The sequence below is a fragment of the Montipora foliosa genome, chromosome 4, assembly GCF_036669935.1.
Source record: "Montipora foliosa isolate CH-2021 chromosome 4, ASM3666993v2, whole genome shotgun sequence".
NCBI classification, from domain to species: Eukaryota; Metazoa; Cnidaria; class Anthozoa; order Scleractinia; family Acroporidae; genus Montipora; species Montipora foliosa.
Genome location: NC_090872.1, coordinates 2,953,660 through 2,971,159, shown reverse-complemented (window position 1 = coordinate 2,971,159; position 17,500 = coordinate 2,953,660). Strand labels below are relative to the sequence as shown.

The 17,500-nt window shown below is 39.1% G+C and overlaps 2 protein-coding genes across 7 annotated transcripts in view; one reads left to right on the top strand and one right to left on the bottom strand.

Annotated features, from left to right (window-relative positions):
* Positions 1–10,144, bottom strand: part of LOC137999535 (DNA repair protein RAD52 homolog) — a 13,814-nt gene extending 3,670 nt beyond the window's left edge. For 4 of the 6 annotated variants that reach the window (XM_068845326.1, XM_068845327.1, XM_068845322.1 and 1 more), the window contains exons 1-9: positions 9,992–10,144; positions 9,784–9,885; positions 6,613–6,706; positions 6,452–6,519; positions 5,304–5,422; positions 3,717–3,792; positions 3,488–3,590; positions 2,104–2,640; positions 328–463 (exon numbers count right to left, since the gene is read on the bottom strand). In XM_068845326.1, the coding sequence (XP_068701427.1) occupies positions 328–463; positions 2,104–2,640; positions 3,488–3,590; positions 3,717–3,792; positions 5,304–5,422; positions 6,452–6,519; positions 6,613–6,706; positions 9,784–9,885; positions 9,992–10,027 (1,271 nt within the window). In that variant the 5' untranslated portion in view covers positions 10,028–10,144. The remainder of the gene's footprint in view (positions 1–327; positions 464–2,103; positions 2,641–3,487; positions 3,591–3,716; positions 3,793–5,303; positions 5,423–6,451; positions 6,520–6,612; positions 6,707–9,783; positions 9,886–9,991) is intronic. The other 2 variants (XR_011122968.1, XM_068845325.1) reach the window with 2 other exon arrangements.
* A 74-nt stretch (positions 10,145–10,218) lies between these two features.
* The window catches only part of LOC137999536 (protein lin-37 homolog), a 24,805-nt gene continuing 17,523 nt past the window's right edge, over positions 10,219–17,500 (top strand). Inside the window, exons 1-3 of the mRNA XM_068845328.1 lie at positions 10,219–10,543; positions 16,475–16,541; positions 16,634–16,666. Coding sequence (XP_068701429.1) covers positions 10,516–10,543; positions 16,475–16,541; positions 16,634–16,666 — 128 coding nt within the window. The 5' untranslated portion in view covers positions 10,219–10,515. The remainder of the gene's footprint in view (positions 10,544–16,474; positions 16,542–16,633; positions 16,667–17,500) is intronic.

Below are 17,500 nucleotides of genomic sequence, written 5' to 3'. Positions count from 1 at the left end.
TACACTCACAAAGGGCAGTCACAACACCGAGGACTCCATACCCTACTCTTCTCGAATAGTGTGTGGATTCTTTAGCGTCCCACAGGGAACTTATGAACAAGAAGATTTTTGTGAGACAGGGCCTACGATTTATTGCCCTTATCTGACGGAGAAGACTTGAAAGTCTAACCATTTGCGGGCGTAGTTACAAAGGTAGCCCTTTCTCCTCAGTTATTTCTCCTCAGCCTTTCTTCTTTCGGATTTCAGGTGCTTTTATGGGGAGTAAGCTTTTAAGAGATCTTGTATTTACTTTAACACTAGGGACACTGATTTTGACACTTTAATTACCTGATAAGATTATTTACACTTGATTTGCTGTCAGGCTGATTCTCAAGATTAGGTTCTGATCTCATCAAGAATTCATCACTGCAATAACTGAGAGCCTCTTCAAGGCCAAATGACTGATTCCACAAAACAGGATCATCTTCAAAAAAAAGGCATGATTAATCAATGGAAAATGACATTTTAAACCCCCTCGCAATTCATTCAAATTGCTTGATTATTTGGCATGCAAGCCTTTAGATGATGTACACATTCAAGTATACAAATAAAAAAAAAGTTGTTTAGCACTTCAAAGAACACTCATAATGATTAGTTTAATTACTCATTGCAATTTGCTTGGCTCTGTTTGCATGGAGGTGGGGTTAACCGGGTAGTTGTGGCAACCTGCCGTGGTACATGCAATTTTACCACCCCGGGGTACCGGGGTGACCTTTCTCGAGGCTACTGCGTGGTCGCCAAGTACATAACAGGAAAAATGACGGGACGCATTTTGACAGTCAATGCTCTTCTACTGTCACAAACTACTCTTGCTTCAATTACTCAGTGATGTGGCTTCTTATCAGGGAGTTTAAGAAACCACAACGGCTACGGGGACGAAAACGTCCCTTCAAAATATCACTTTGATCTATTTTAAGCATTTCATGATTATTCCATCTTGTTTATATTATACAATATGGGCGAATTGCCCTATAACTGGATTGGTACGGACGCATTTCAAGTAAAGAGTGAGACTGAAAGATTCACTGTAGTTTGTCCACGTTGTCGTCAAAACCTTAAATTTGGCCATTTCACGTAGTAGTTTTGACGAGTACGGGAGAGAATTGTTCAAAAAAGCGTGCCGCACGTGCAGCACGTTCTTTTAACCAATAATATTACTGCTTTTTGGCGTTGTCGTTGCCGTAGCCGTTGTCGTTTTTTAAACTCCCTAATATTAGGGAATTTAAGAAACGATGACGGCTACGACTACGACAACGCCACAAAGCAATAATATCATTGGTCAAAAGAGCATAAACAACCGTGCTGCACGTGCAGCACGGGTTTTAGCAAGTATCTCAGCGGTCCTTTGCATAACGATGACGTGAAATCACTAAATTTGAAGTTTTGACGACAACGTAAGCATGCAACAGAGAATCTTCAAATTTAAAACTGGTCGTACCAATTTATTTTTAGGACATAAACGAGACTGAATAATCGCGAAAGACTTATGATAGAGCCAAGTTATATTTTGAGGTGACGTTTTCGTCGACCGTCGCCGTTGTAGATCTTAAATTCCGTATTATCACTTTTAATGCCGCAACGCCCCAAAGGCAGTATAACGTTTATGTTGTGACACAAGCCTCAGCAGGTTACCGCACCTATCATGTAAATGCAAGGCTGAAAAAATAACAGTTTATATGGACTGGCAGGTTTACCCCGTCACCATTTAAACAGGCCCTTAATCACAGGAAAGGTTGAATTTTAAATTACCCTTAGGATAAAGACGATAAAACATAAGCCCACGCTGTTCACATATCAGTCTGCAAAGGAATTCTCAGGCTGCTTGCAAAGGGGAGGGTACAAAGTTTGCTGTTCAGGTCACCCTCCTGTGGTATATGACTCAGTGAGTACATGTTGGGAGAAAGTTGCTTTCACAAGCATTTCTACAATCCCAAACTAATTAAACTACTCCACTGTCCATGTAGTCTCCTTCACAGCTGCTCGGGCCGAAGTCATGCAATGCTTCTCAGAGTGTTGCATGACTTTGCCCAGAGGGGCCGCAAATGAGACTACTGTCCATCCTACCTTCCGGGAAAATACTGTAGTTGTCTTGTTGCCTAGTTACATCACCTAACACAGTCTCTATGGGTTCCTGTATTCTATTCTCAATGGGCGTGGTCACTGAAGAGGTACAGTTTTTTGTGGCTGGCCTAAACAAGGTAGGGGTGGAAGCTGCAGAGGGTGTTCGAACTGGGGGTGGAAAGGAGAACACTTCTTGTTGTTTACTGTGATATTTCACAGTCTCTATGGGTTCCTGTATTCTATTCTCAATGGGCGTGGTCACTGAAGAGGTACAGTTTTTTGTGGTTGGCCTAAACAAGGCAGGGGTGGAAGCTGCAGAGGGTGTTCGAACTGGGGGTGGAAAGGAGAACACTTCTTGTTGTTTACTGTGATATTTCACAGTCATGGTGGTCCCAGATTGATTTGGTTTTCTTGAGTTTGAATTCAAATCTTCAACGTTTGTTGCAATGTTCTTCATTGTTTCAGAAATAAGTCTTTTGCATGAGCCATTTTCAGGAGTTTTGGAGGACGATATGACATGATCCTGTCTGTTGTTTGTACCTGGAATAAAAAAAATAATAAAAATGTCCATTTAACTAAAACCACCTCTACTATTTTTTATCCGCAGTTCATTATAGAGGTCTTTCTTGAAAAGGAGCAACCCAGGTGAATGCCATTTGGACTCATGGTTAGCCGTGGAGTCAATGCTTATTTTTATTAGGCCACAAAATACCCAAACCCACACTTTGTAAGATTTTTGCCAATTATGAAACAAAATGCATGTAGCCAAATAATATTCCAGTTGTAATGCAAATGCATGATAGATTGATTTGCACAAAAACAAAGAAGAAATTGCCCACCATTTATGAATAAGGTCTATATCAAATTCCTGGGTGACATTTCAATAAAGATTGTGGTGTCAAAAACAAACTTTCCAAAGTATCTCTACGTTGATTTTAGAAAATAAGAAATTTCATACAACAGGGGTTATTTTTTATTTCACATAACAATTTTAAAGATCAATACATTCACTAATTTTATAAGCAGAATGCTGCTTTCTCAACTACATGTAAATGCCCCCAGACGTTGCTTCAAATGTGGCCTAAATTGGATATTTTGCAACACTCCAATGCCATGCATGCTTTAGTTTAATTAATGTACATTATTCATGTCCAGTGAAAAGTACTGCACAGTTACAGAGCATCAGTGTCATTCTAGCTCAACAGCAAATAAATAGCTAAGCCAAAAGCCACCAGTTTGTTTATTTCTATTAATTAGCACATATGACCTACAACAGCATTCAAAGTGCCTCTGTTTATTGAAGGACCAGCATTAAAAAAAGGAAATCAAGATGTGTTACTAGCACACAACATGGCCATCAGTGATCACTTAATAAGTACATACATACACAGAACTTCATTTGTCATTCCATGCTGTTTGGTATTCTGCAAGTTTAGCATAACCTTTTGTCCTGGTCTCCGCATTAGACTCACATCATATTGAACACTTTCCTAATAACCACACAATTATAAAAACAATAATAATAGTAGAATTTAGGAAAAAAGTTACTTTTTATGTTCTTAAAGTGGTAGGTCAGTTTGGGAAAGGCAAGGCTAATCCACATAAAGTGTACTTACTGTTTTGAGTTGTTTTGTAACAAACTTTAAGTAATCTTTATCACTGATACAGTTGCCAAGAGCTTGTCCAAAACTCCTACACAATACGTAACCAAGTAAAATTTAAAAGAAAGCCAGCAATTCACAAGAACAGTATACCTAATACTGGTAGTAACTAACTCTCAAAGCATGCATTACAACCAAACACTTCTCAATGATGGTAGCGACTGTGTCAAATTCCAGGGTGATTCCAAACAACAAACTACAAAAAGATTCTGCAATAAACTACAATAAGCTTGTAATATATTATTCTTACAATAAGTTAACAAGGCTTGAGCCTGCAATCCAATCGAAACCCAGTACCTGGTCAGTGGTCAACTTAAAAAAACAGCTGACCTTGATGAACTCTAAATGTGAGCTTGTGATATGGTCATGTGATACTGGTCAGCAAATACCTTGTTTTGACAGGTGTCAATATCACAGGAAAAAATAACAGATTCCCATTTTTGGATATTTTAGGGTATTTTGAAGAATACCAACAAAAATCCCAAATTTGGAAGAGTGAGACAAGTCCCAGTCAGGGAACTTGGTTGGGAATTCCCTGGTTGGGACTTGTCTCACTTTGCCAAATTTGGGATTTTTATTGGTATTCTTCAAAATACCCTAAAATATCCAAAAATGGGAATCTGTTATTTTTTCCTGTGTATTGACTACAACATGGATTTCCAATATCAAAGATGCACGCTTTAAACTAGCTGGAGTATAACCCCATGTTAAGCACAAGCATACAAATATTGATGCCTGAGCCTGCGACATGGTCACACGAATGTGACGTGATACTGGTCACATTGGCATACATGGAGTGGTGGATGGTCGAAAACAAAACCAACTTTTCTCGCACAGATGGGTTACCATATTGTCTTACCCATGGTGCCCCGCGCGAAGCTCCACTATTAACAGTAAGCTTGTGCACTTACAACATATTACCGGTAAGTATTTAGCTAATGTACACTCACTCTGCGAACTTCTAACTTTGTACTGCTATCTTTTTTTCAATGTAATCCACCTGAGCATTAACCCGTACCTACTAAATGAAAATGGACCCATGCAAAGAGAAAGGAAAACTCTGACCTGGGACAAGGAATTGAGCAACAGTGATGTAATCTGGAGTTGTGGGTTCAATTCCCGCCCTAGTCAGAGTTTTTCCCTGTCCTAATGTGTAAGCCCATTTTCATTCCTAGGGCTAATGGTAAGATGGATTACATGGGAAATTATTTATAAAGATAGCACCTCAAATAATACCCTGCTGTTAGCAAAAGATATGATTGTCAATGACTTGTTCCAGCCCACACACAGCCATTAGAACCTTGGGCATCCCTCCAGCTACCTTCTTTCAAGTGTAATGTGATACTATCACAGCCAGCAATAAAAAATAGTTATTAGCCAGAATGAGACACAGTGACAAGAACTGTGCAGGCAAGGATAGAGAGCTCTTTTGACGCCACCAGATGTGAAGAAGATTGACTTCTAATGTTAACAAATGCCAGAAATTTTACAACCTTCAGGTAGAAGCTATGGTCAAGAGCCATAAACAAAATGCAGGCTTACTTGAGAGCTCTCTTGAGTCCATCTGTCACAGCTTCTTTTCTTGCTTTTTCTAAAGATAAGGCCTTTGACTTCATCCCTTCTGAGACACCATACCCAATATCTTCATGGAAAACTCCATCCTGCAGTGCATTTAATACGGCATACATACATCAAGGTGTTTGAGTCCCCTGAAGGACTGGATGAATGAATTTATATTTGAAGTGGAGGTTATACAGTGTAGATATGAATGAAAGAACTAAGTGATCCTCACACTTTAATTAGTTTTATCACTCATCTATAAACCTGGGCCTGGTTGTTCCCAAGCCTACTCCAAAAACAAATTATTGGTCTAACTGGCAAAACAATCTGTATATGTTTCAGGTTAAATTTGATCTCAGGTCAAAATGATTTCAATCTAGGTTGATTAATATTAATGTAATTTCTTTCTGTTTGGTATTCATTATCGTAAATTAGAGACCAAGAAATATTACAAACCAATCTACTACGTAGCCTAAGGTTAAAATCATTTGAACTGAAATATTAATTTAACCCGTAACATAATTTTATTTATCAATCATCTGAGTGACCTAGCTTAAAGCTTGAACTTGACCCTTTGGGCTGTCTTTTGCTTTGACAGTCCGAAAATGAATTGTTTCTCCTAAAAATTTGACAATCACCCAATTTGCTAAATTCAGTAGTAAGAGTAAAATACAATAAGTAAGGTATTTTACTCTTACTGCTGATAGCCTTTTTTTCATCAGTAAAACTATAATTATACTTATTAATTATAGTTGTATTGATGAAAAAAAGACTTAGATCCGAATAGCCAGACTTCCACAAAATCTCTGACAATGAGGTTTACTTCCTTTAACCTTCCCTGGGATCTGTCTGAGACTACAGAAAGTGTTGCAACAATAACATCATTCATTTGATAAAAACAGAAAAATATTGTACATGTATATAATAAGTAGGTGGTGTAATCAATTGGAAATTGCAATATCTATTTTTCAAAAACGTAGTTGACAAGCTCGCTGACCAATCAAAGTTGGTAGCAGCCACTTATTGACAGCCATGAACAAAACTCTATCACTACTCTATGCAGCTGCAACATAATGATGTCACATTGCAAAATCTTGCGGTGCACTTCCAACCCACCTCAGAAGTCTCACCTTTAGCTGGACTTTAACAAAAGCACTCACTCCAACATAATACTTGCTTCCAACTAGATCCACAAAATCTTAAAAAGCACAGATTCAAATCAATCATTCAGTAAGGTACATAAATTAAAACTACTAGCGCAACATACTAATTAGCATCAAATTGTTCTTACCAATGTTTTGATGGGTTACTGAATGAGACCAACCATTAAAACCGAACGTTTCATTGGCAAGGTTGATGAGCTTCCATCCTTCAACATAAGCAAGCTGGGAAAAACAAAATGTGCTACAATTGTTGATGCATTTAACATCTCACCTGGGGCCGGTTTCTTGAAAGTCGGGTGTAACAATTCCCAAGAACAGAGAGGTCTTAAGGACGGTACCTACTAATTCAAAGGCATTTTTGCCCTGATTTATGATTATGCAGGAAAGGAACATCTTCCCAAGTGTTATTGAAATACAAAAAGAGAATTGGGAGCAACCACGCATTTTTCAAAGATAATTCATGAACATTATTTGACATGTATAAAGCTCTAAAATACAAAGCAATGTATGGCGTTCTTTCTCAAATTGAAGCTCAATTATCTCCAAAGAATGCATGGTTACCCCCAATTTTCTTTTTCGACACCAAGAGTACTTTAATTAAGATCTACTTTCTCTGCGTAGTTTTAAACCGTGCAAAAATACCCCTGCATTAGTAAGCATTACCGACAGGAAATCCGAGTATCCAGAGATGCCCAGAATGTCTGCGCAATAACAATAGTAGGCACCGTCCTTAAGTCGTCCAACTTCACAGTCATTTTTCTTTTCGTTGACTTGAAAAAATGTTAAAAGGCCAGCTGATTAAAACATGCAGAAGACAGGTTCATAAATGGCTTTTTGGGCATGAAAAGTTATGGGGACATTCAAGAAACGGGGCTCTAGTGACTTTTTAAACACCACCATTCAAGTTCAATCCTTGCATACAAAGGAAGTATCATAGTATCCATGAGAATTGTATTGCCAAGGCTAAAACAATTCAGTTCAGTTCAGTTGGTCCTAGCCCTGTGAGGGCTCTTGACATTCTGTTTAGATGGACATGGCACCTTCCTAGCTGAATTTAAATCCCCCCATTCCCCCACTTTATAATGTTAACACATACCACCTCAAACAATTAATTATGCTTGTGAAAATACCACATTTGAAAAATAATTATTATTTTAAACAGTTCCAGCAGTATTGCAGGACCTGAACCTTGTTCAATGCTTGAGCTCTGATAAATTTTCTATTAATAGGGAGCTTTGGAAACCACAACGGCAACGGAAACGAGAACATCACAAATTTGCATATTTAGTCCAGGCAAAAATAACAGCTTTGCACACCCCACATGTGTATTTTTGTCCATTTCTTTGCCATTGTCAGCAAAACAACAACGTGAAAGGACCAAATTTGAGGTTTTAGGGAGAACGTTAGTGCTTGAGGATAAATTTTCATTTTCTCCTTTTAAGTTGAGCGCCCTTCATACTAGTTTCATTTTTTAGGGTTGCCACACCCTTGTGACGTTAAAATGCTTGGAATAGTGCTGAAGTGATTACAATAACGTGAATTCACATTTAATGACCTTGTTCTCATTGCCAATTGCCGGTGTCGTTGCTAAAGCTCCCAACTAGCTCATTCAGCACAGTGGTAGAAATGGGACATCAGGTCATAGATTTGACATTTTTTAAGGAGCACTTCTAACTCTGATGGCAAAGGAAAGAAGTCAGTTAAAGGTGACACAGTTTTTTTGGTGGATCTAGATGTGGCTGACCCATTCACACCTAAAGCCCCCCCCCCCCACCAGTTAACCCCTAAATATCTATAACTCTCACTGTCAGGTGGGAAGGGTTAATTGAGCATTTTTTTCTGTCATAATTCAGATGTCCCAACCACTGAAACAAAAAAAAATACCCTTTGTTCTGTAGACTCCATTCCTTTCTTGTCCGCGCGTCAGTTAGATAGGCTCGATTTTTCCGTCGCTCACTCAAGTCCAGGTATCCTCCCCAGACCTTCGGGGAGGAACGTGGGCTCTGGTTACCAAACATTGGCTGGTAATCGAGCCTATCAATTAGACTAACAAGCCTTGATTTAGAGCATTATTTAAATGTATTTTGCATTTAATTCCTACTAACAAGGCTTACCAGTCTAATTAGCACATGAATAAAAGAACAAATTTATTGGCTACCATGGATGAATATCATTTATAAAGCTCTGAATTAACGACAATAAAGAGAGAGAAGACTTAACATGGCATTTACATAAACTGGCAAACAGCAGGCTGCTATTTTCTTATAAAAGGTTCTCCTTTGAGAATTTGACAGAAATCTGGAGACAACAGACAGGAAATGAGCATTAATAAAACAAGGTTCTTTGATTTTTGGCAAAACGCAAATTTCAGCCTGCTATAGTTCCGTGCAAACGGACGCAACAACTCCTAAAAATGTAAGGACATGCATCGTATTACGGGAAGGATACGACCCATAAGACTTTGTAAATTTACAAAATTCGGCTGACATCTTGTTTTCAACACATTATGCACCGATCAAATCGAAACTTCAACATCCCCCCTTCCCCGGCAATTTGACCTTTGCCTGCGTAGGGTGGGGAAAATTGAACCGGAAGTGTCAGGTTTCAAATAATTGTCTTTTTCGGGAGGCAAAGTCGCTAACAGCTATAAAACACGTGTTTGGAAGAGTTTAAAGGAAGAGATATAGCATTTGTGAGAGATTCGCTTACAAAAAAGGTCTTCAAAAGGTCTTTATTAAAGACGGCAGGAGCCGACGACAAATGTTCTTTAGTAGGGTATGACAGACAAATCTGACAATAGGGTAGGGCATTGAACACCATTTTGGCCCAAGGGGGTGGGAATTTGAATGATCCAATCTTCAAAAGTTTAAATGCCTGGGGGGGGGGGGGGGGGGGAAGTTGAAGTTTCGAGTTGATCGGCGCATTAATGGGTCGCTGTTTCCATGGTAACCATACGTAATTAGCGTACATGGCCCCAACAATGTCGAAAGAGCTGTACAAAAGGATCCAACATCGTTGCGCTAGACTTTGGCTAGACTGCATAAAGCAATCCCTTCTGAGTCTGTCGAACCACCTGCTTATAAAGTGACATAAGCAAGCCAATGGGGATAGAGCAAGATGTTGCAACAATATGCAACAGAGTGTGCAAACAGACGCAACATGTAGCAGCCAACAATTTTGTGTCCGCAACTTGCACGGGGCTTAACATTTGACGTCACTGATGATATAATTTATTTGCTACTGTGTGTACTTTCTAAATGATTTATGTTGCTTTAAGTCTTTTTCTTAAACAAAATTACCTTTTGTCCTCCTGCTCCCGCCCTTTGACTTATATACTCCGGGCCGAGCTTTTTATTTAATGCAATCTGAATAGCTTCGTATTCTTCGGCAGTAAAACATGTCTGACAAAGAACGACCACTTAAGCATACGTCGGCTGTAGTAAATTGGCTCACGCACCGTCGATTGAAAGTTGATTTGAAATAACCTGATCGTTCCTACACACTTACATTCCCAAAGGAAGATATCCTGTCAGTATTACCCATATCGACGATACAAATAAAGAACAGCTTAAGAATTCAATCCTTTCGTCTGAATTTGAAGGAAAGATTGTTTTTGAAAATAGAGAAACTCTTGCTCTTGACCAATCAGAATAAAGTAAATGCAAGGCCTTGTGGGACAGAAAGATCCATTGACAAGGTAGAGCCAATCAGATTAATAGAATTCATCCGGGTTTGTTTACAAGAAAATGGCGTCCAATTCGAAGAAGTAGGAGTTTCGGGCGCTAACTTCAGCCAAAATTCTGCACAAAATCTTCAGTGATTGTGTTAGAGTGGTCATTGAAGACGGATTCTTTGGGAAACCTTTAATTTTTGGTGTTGCTGTATAAAAAAATACACGAATATTAAGCACAATCAGTCTAACAGGAAAAGAGTCGCTCGCCTAGCTAGTGCATCTTGACCCAGCGAGCAAAGGTTTGAAGAAAAGACTCAGAACAAGTGCAGGAGAGTACAAGATCTAAAGAATTTAAGTTATGGCGAAAAATGAAGAAAATTCGTCAGGTAATGTTACAATTTCTTTGCGAACCAATTATAATAATAAAATTCAATTAAGGTGGCTAGAACTATGGCCAGTTGCACCACTTTTAGAGACCTTCTTATTAGATGGATTATAACTACTATACTGTATGACGTAACATCAATGTTATAGCACCATATGAAACACCAATTATCGCTTAACAAAATGCGGCTACTATTTTGACGTAATAGGTTACCATGGCAACGTGAAAGCTCTCCAAAAACACCCTATATTTTGTCTTTACTTGCTTATATCTTAAATATGAACTTGGATGACTCCCATTTTTTATTGTAGAATAGTAATTAGCAATTTGAGATAGAACTATCACCAAAGTTTCAAATAAAAATCTTGAGCCAATTCAGAGCTACCTTAAGTTTTTGAAAAATTTAATGTAGCCCTGAATTGGCTCCCAATAATTTTTTAAAACTTTGCTGATAGTTCTATCTCAGATTGCTTATTCCTATTCTACAATTTCAAGCCCTGATAAAAAATTGGGGGTCACCAAGTTTATTTTTGAAATAAATTATAAGTAAGAAAAGACAAAATATAGGGTGTTTTGGAGAGCTTTCATGTTTCCATGGTAACCTGAAGGTTCATAGGGTACCATAAAATTGCTGTTACGTGATCATACAGTGTTGTAGACCCTTCTAAAAAAAGGGTCTTTAAAAGTAGTGAAACTGGTTCCAGCCACCTTAAGTTCAAATTAATACAATACATACTTTATTCACAATCATTGCCGCCATGTTGGTGGACGAAAGCAAAAGGTCTGTCATTAGCTTCATTTGTTCATCCACCAGAAGCAGTTGTTGAAAATGTCCTATTCCCTAGAATTTACAATTTATTGACCAAATGCAAAAATGGCCACCAAGAACTTATTCTTTTGTCTTTGTGTTAATTAGCCTCATTTTACAGCCCAAATTCTTTTGATTTCAGACGTGTTAACAAGGCTAGTTAGGCTAATTACCAGTAACACAAAGATAAAAGAATAATTTGTTGGTGGCCATTTTTGCATTTGGCCAATATTTTAACTCTTTACATATTTAGAAACATTACATAAGGACTATTCGATTACATTTTATTCTAAATGTAGGTGCCAGACATCACAAACACAACATAATCAAATAGAATATTTACACAACAACAATTGGCAGACGAAGAACTAAGGGACCAGAGTGTAGTTGAATAAATGAAGTATAGCTAAATTCAGTATGTGAATTGTACAGCACTCGCCTCCCACCAGTGTGGCCTGAGTTCGATTCCCAGAGTTGGCGTCATATGTGGGTTGAGTTTGTTGGTTCTCTTCTCTGCTCCGAGGGGTTTTTCTCCGGGTACTCCAGGTTTCCCTTCTCCACAGAAACCAATATTTGATTTGATTTGAGATAATGTCGTTAGTGTCCCCAATTAGTGCTTTTGTGCTAAATCCATTGACACTAAAATAAAGTTATTATTATTATTATTATTATTATTATGGTCAACAAGAGTCTTCAATATTTTAGAAAAGTTATAGCTCGAAGATTTTTGATATGGTTAGGAACCTATTGCCACAATCCAGTCGCCCTACCCACAGTTGTTTGCTTTCCAATGTTAGTCTGGAAACATGCTTTGTAAAAGTTGGGAGTAAACGACAGATAGAGTGCCATATATGAAGTATTGGTTTAACTGTAGAATACCCTACCACTTCAAATATATTTTCTTATATTTTTATAATCTGCAATTAGTTGGCCTTGTTTTCTATAGTTCTGCATGCCAATTTAAATAAAATGCAAAGAGTTCATATTCTGATCTCACTTTTAAAATGCCTGCATGATTCTAATTTTCTTGGTTTCTTTAGGCATAAAGAAAAGTTAAAATTCCAACTTGCATTGTCAAGTGAATTTATGGTCCACAAGCCTGATACGTTCTTTCAGGTTATTCATATAAAATAAAAAAATAAAAAAAACAGGAAAGTTTCGTCTCATGAGATCTTGAAGACTTCTTTAATGTTATTGGAGTGGGGACTTGCCTGCTGGGCAAGTGATCAGAGAATTAGTAACTTACCCAAGCTTGAAATCTGCTTGTCCCAGAAAACCAGACTGGGGTTTTTTAAGTGTTGATCTTCAAAGGAAAAAAACAAAATGCAGGTTGCAAGAACCTGCAATCGTTATGGTTAATGTACATTAAAAAGTGACCCCAGAGCACAAAATTTCTAACTTAAAAATAATAATTCTTGACTTTCTGCGAACTGAACAATCTGAGAAGAGGTGGTATTTAAACTCTGCAGGAGTAAACACTGCTTAACCTTAGCCCCAGACCTGGGCCTTAGTGATGTCTGGAGGATTCTAGGTGGTCCAATGACTGCAGAGGCCTGCATTCCTCCCAACACATCTGGAATCCCAAGATCTTTCAAAAAACCTATCCAGCGGACAAAACACCATAGTAAAACAACCAAACACCAACAGCACAATCTGCGTTGACACACAATGCATATTCCTGATTTCCTTTGCCAGAGCAAAGTGGTTGGTGATTTTCTCATCCTCTTTAGACTCCACATTACCAAGGCACAGAGAAATTGACAAACTTTGACTCCTTCAAGCCACTCGATCCACCACAGTAACATTGGACTATTATGTCGCATCATCTGTGTTGTCTCAACTCTCCTATTCTACCAGATCTCCACATCCTCTGACACCCTCAACCCAGCTGGAACCTCCTTATACACTGTACCACACATAAGCACACTCCGCACCATACTTCTGACAAAGCTCCCAGTACACCGTCAAACCCATCCAATCATGTCTCCTCTAATACTTCCTCTGGGCCAAACGAGTACAACCACTGGCCATATGCGCAACCGACTCCACCTTCTTGCCACACACTCTACACTTTGGACCAAAATCCTCCTTCTTAATCATGGCCTGAAAAAACCTCCTTTGCAAAGCCTGCTCCTGGGCAGCAAAAACATACCCCTAGAGTGCTCTTTCCCAAATACCCAGCTCCAAGCCACTGCCACAGCTTCTCATCAACCACTTCACTGACATACCTCATAAACTTCCCATGTATCCTCTTCTCCTGAAACATCTCCTTCTTTGTTTTCTCCACTTCTTCTTGTATTCTCCCACCTGCAATGTCTCTCCAACAACCTTCAACATCCACTCGTCACTCGCCTTGACACACAAACAGACCAATTTCCTCCTCTTTCACGCAGTCATACACACCGATCAGTCCCCTCCTGCCATCCTTCCTCTTCATGCACAACCTAACTACACTCCCCTTCTTGTGGAATACCCCAAACATTGTCAACCTCTTCCTCGTCTTCACATCCATTGCCCTCAGTTTTCTGATCACTGCAATCCAAAATCCCAGCACTGTACCTCCCCACCACACCTATACCGCATGCATTTCTTGCCCTAATCAAATTCCCACCGTACAACTTCAACTTTGCCACCAGTTTCACCCTCCTCAAATACTCTTGCTTGACCTTCTACTTCATCTCCTGCATAATATCCACACCTTCCAATGCACCCAAGTACTTGTACCCATTTTCATCAACTTCACTCATCACCTGACCATCCAGCAACACAATTCTTTCACAGCAAATCTTCACCCCTCAGTTTCCAATCACTCATGCTACCACACAACAAACCTTTCACATTCTCAGCTACCTTAACTGTTTTCAACATTGCAACAATCCAGAAATTTGTCACCATATCAGAGGCCCGATAATCTATCCACCCCATTACCAAACACCTTTTCTTCACCCGTGCCTCCATTAACACTTAACTTATCCGTCATACCCTGAAAATATTCTTACGGTTTCTCCACCTACTGAGTAGCTTCCGCATCACAGACAAACGTGCAATAACAATCATTAAAAACCAATTATTGTTGGTCTGTAGTTGCCAGCCACTGTTCCCTTGGCATGATCCTTCTGTATCAACAGCAACCTCCCCTATACTATCCACTCTGGCACCTCCCCACTGTCCAAACAACCCTGCAAACTCTCCGAAATAAACCCATGTAACAACTTAAACCTCTAAAATTAAAACCTCCTTAAACCATCTGGACCATAGCCTTCCAATTTGCCATCTTCTGAATTCCATTTTCCTTGAGACTAATCTTCACTTCCTCTTGCTTCTTTAAATTACCCAGCCTGTCCCTCGCCTCATCCACCTAGCAAACAGCCTCATTTTGCCTCTTCTCCACCGACCAAATGTCAGTTCAGAACATCCTTGCCTCTCGTGCGTTTGGTCACTGTTTACATTGCCTTGATACGTTCTGTCCTTGAATATTGTTGTGTTGTATGGTACCACGTCCTTCCAGCTTATCTTTCCAAAGAGGTTGAACATATACAGAAACAGGCTCTCAAAATCATTGCACCTGCGCTTTCATATGCTTTTCATACTGTTGTGGCACCTCAGCTCTCAAATCTGGCATGCCCAGACCAGCTTGAGCCATTGTTAAGGTGACAAGATGACACACCTTGTTAGGGAGAGGCTCTGATTGACTGAACAAAGTTGGAAGAAGTAGGTCGTCAATCGCCTCCTGCATTGGATCAACATAATCCACAAACAATTCTATAGTGTGCATGAAGTAGGTGAAGTTTGACTTGACTTGTGCCCTTTTGTGAAGGCAATTTATGCTGTGTGAGGCTGACTCTTTGCAATATCGGAGAGTTGTTTGATTTCCTCTTTCCATTCGCGAACTTTCTCCTCACAATACTGATCTTTGTATTCTTGCGACGCAATGACTGCTCCTATATGGCACCGACCTTCAGTTGTTATAATGACTTCATCTCCAAACACCCTCTTTGCTTCATCTGCAAGTGCCTTAGACTTAACAATCAGCCAGCTCTTTGACTGGTTCACGAGATATCCAAACTTTTCTCTCTCTTTATATTCAATTGCTTGTACCAGGTACAAGCAATTGAGTAAAGAGTCATACAACTGCACGATTCTCCCTCTTCCAGTAGAGTCATCTGCAAGCCACACCTGTTTGACGATCGGGCAGTGTGTCCTCAGATTCTGAATCATTAAAGATGTATAGACTGAATACCATGGCATCGCTAGGGAATCCCCCTGTGTAGTGCCTTCTTGTGAAAGTATTTCACGTTCACCGCAGATAAACAGTCTAGATGAGCTTCTATCAGTGTTTATTACATAGAGTGGCATTTCTTTGCACGTGATCTCAATATTGTGCAAAGCAGCTGACCTCTTCATTTGATTATTGCATCTATCAACAGAATCCATGGATCTGTTCCTTCTTCTTCAAGCACTTGGCTCATTGCCTGTATCACAGCCTCCGCTCCTGCATTATGACCAGCAAAAACTTGTAGGGGACCTGCCTTCTTTTATTTTCTCCTTTAAGAAGCCGCTGACTGTTTTCCCCACTATTTGCCTCAGGACCTCATACATGTCCAATACTCCTACATAATGAGATTCCTGGTACGTCACAATAGACATCACAAAGTGTCACAAAGTGTCCCGCTCTTTAAGTCTCGCAAAACTGTTACTATTTTCTTAAGGATTAAGGTTGGGGGACACTTTGTGATGTCTATTGTGAAGTGCCATGAATCTCATTATGTCGGAGTATTGGACAACCCTCCAGGACCTCTCCAACACCGATTGGTCTGACTCCAGGGCTCTTGTCGAGGGGGATGAGCCTGCAAGATGTGAAGGCTTTGAGTAAAGATGGATGGTACGATTTCTTAAGCAGGTTTCTCGTGAACATGGCTATCTCTTCTCTTAAGATCTCAGCCTCCAGGTAATAATGATGATAATCATCATCACCATAGTGTTATTGATCTAGTGGTCAAGGTTGTCATGCATGTTGGTGATGATCACAACAATCTTTTTTGCCAAATAAAATGTCAAGCTGTCTGAGTGTGCAGTTTTTCACGACAAACATTGCTAACTTTCTTTGCCATAATATGTGTGCAGGGGTCAGAAGTGCTAGAGTGCGCCTGGATGATTTATTGAAAGATCTTAGCAAGAAAACAGAAGAGAGGTACATATCACTTCTTTCCAATTTACTCTTGAAGTATTTTTATGAAAGAAGAAATAATTGAGAAAAGCGGTTATCATATGTTTTTATTTCAGTATTGAAGGTGAACCTAGTTCTGTGGGAGGAAGGTAAGTTGATGTTCATGACTTTTCTCAAGGTCTTCAATGCTGGTGTGTAGGTCAATTCTCTTTTACTATAATATTAGTTGTTATCAAACTCAGAATATTACAAGCAAAAATGGCAGCCAAGAATATTTTTTTATGTGCATCTTTGCACAAATTAGCCATTTGCAAGGAGAAGAAGAAGACCTTTATTTAGACACATTAGGGCCGTTTATACAAGAGAAAATGAGCCACGCCTTACTCTGGCTGTGGTTTACATAAGACGCAAACACCCCATATAAATGGTATGAAATCTACGTTCACGGCTTTCTCAAGCCGCGGCTTATCCTGGCCTGGGAGTTTATGTTGTTCTCATATAAATAGTTCCTTTCGCATATTATGTGCACCGCGGCCAGACTAAGCTGCGGCTTATTTCTCTCATATAAATGGCCCTAATAATGATTAAAGCTAGCAAACTTGTGGGGTTGTGTGTAAATTAAGGAAAATCAATTAACTATAAAAAAATGAAACAGCTAACATCAAAATATCAAATATATACTGTAACAGTAAAATAGTCAGATATAAATAAAATTGTTATTTCCATACTGGACAGCTGAAGCTGAAATAATGTTGAAATTAAAATCTCTAAAATAAGCTTTTGTTTTCAATTGATGGCAGAGTTCATTTTGGTTTCTATGTGAGATTTCATGCTCATTTAATAGACTATTAAATAGTGTTCCACAAGATCACACCTCTATGAGCAAAGGATCAGTCCTTCATACATTGTAAATCTAGTCTTAAATCTTGGTACCAGCAGTGAATTATCCCACTGAAGGTATAGCCGTTGAATTACTTAAAATA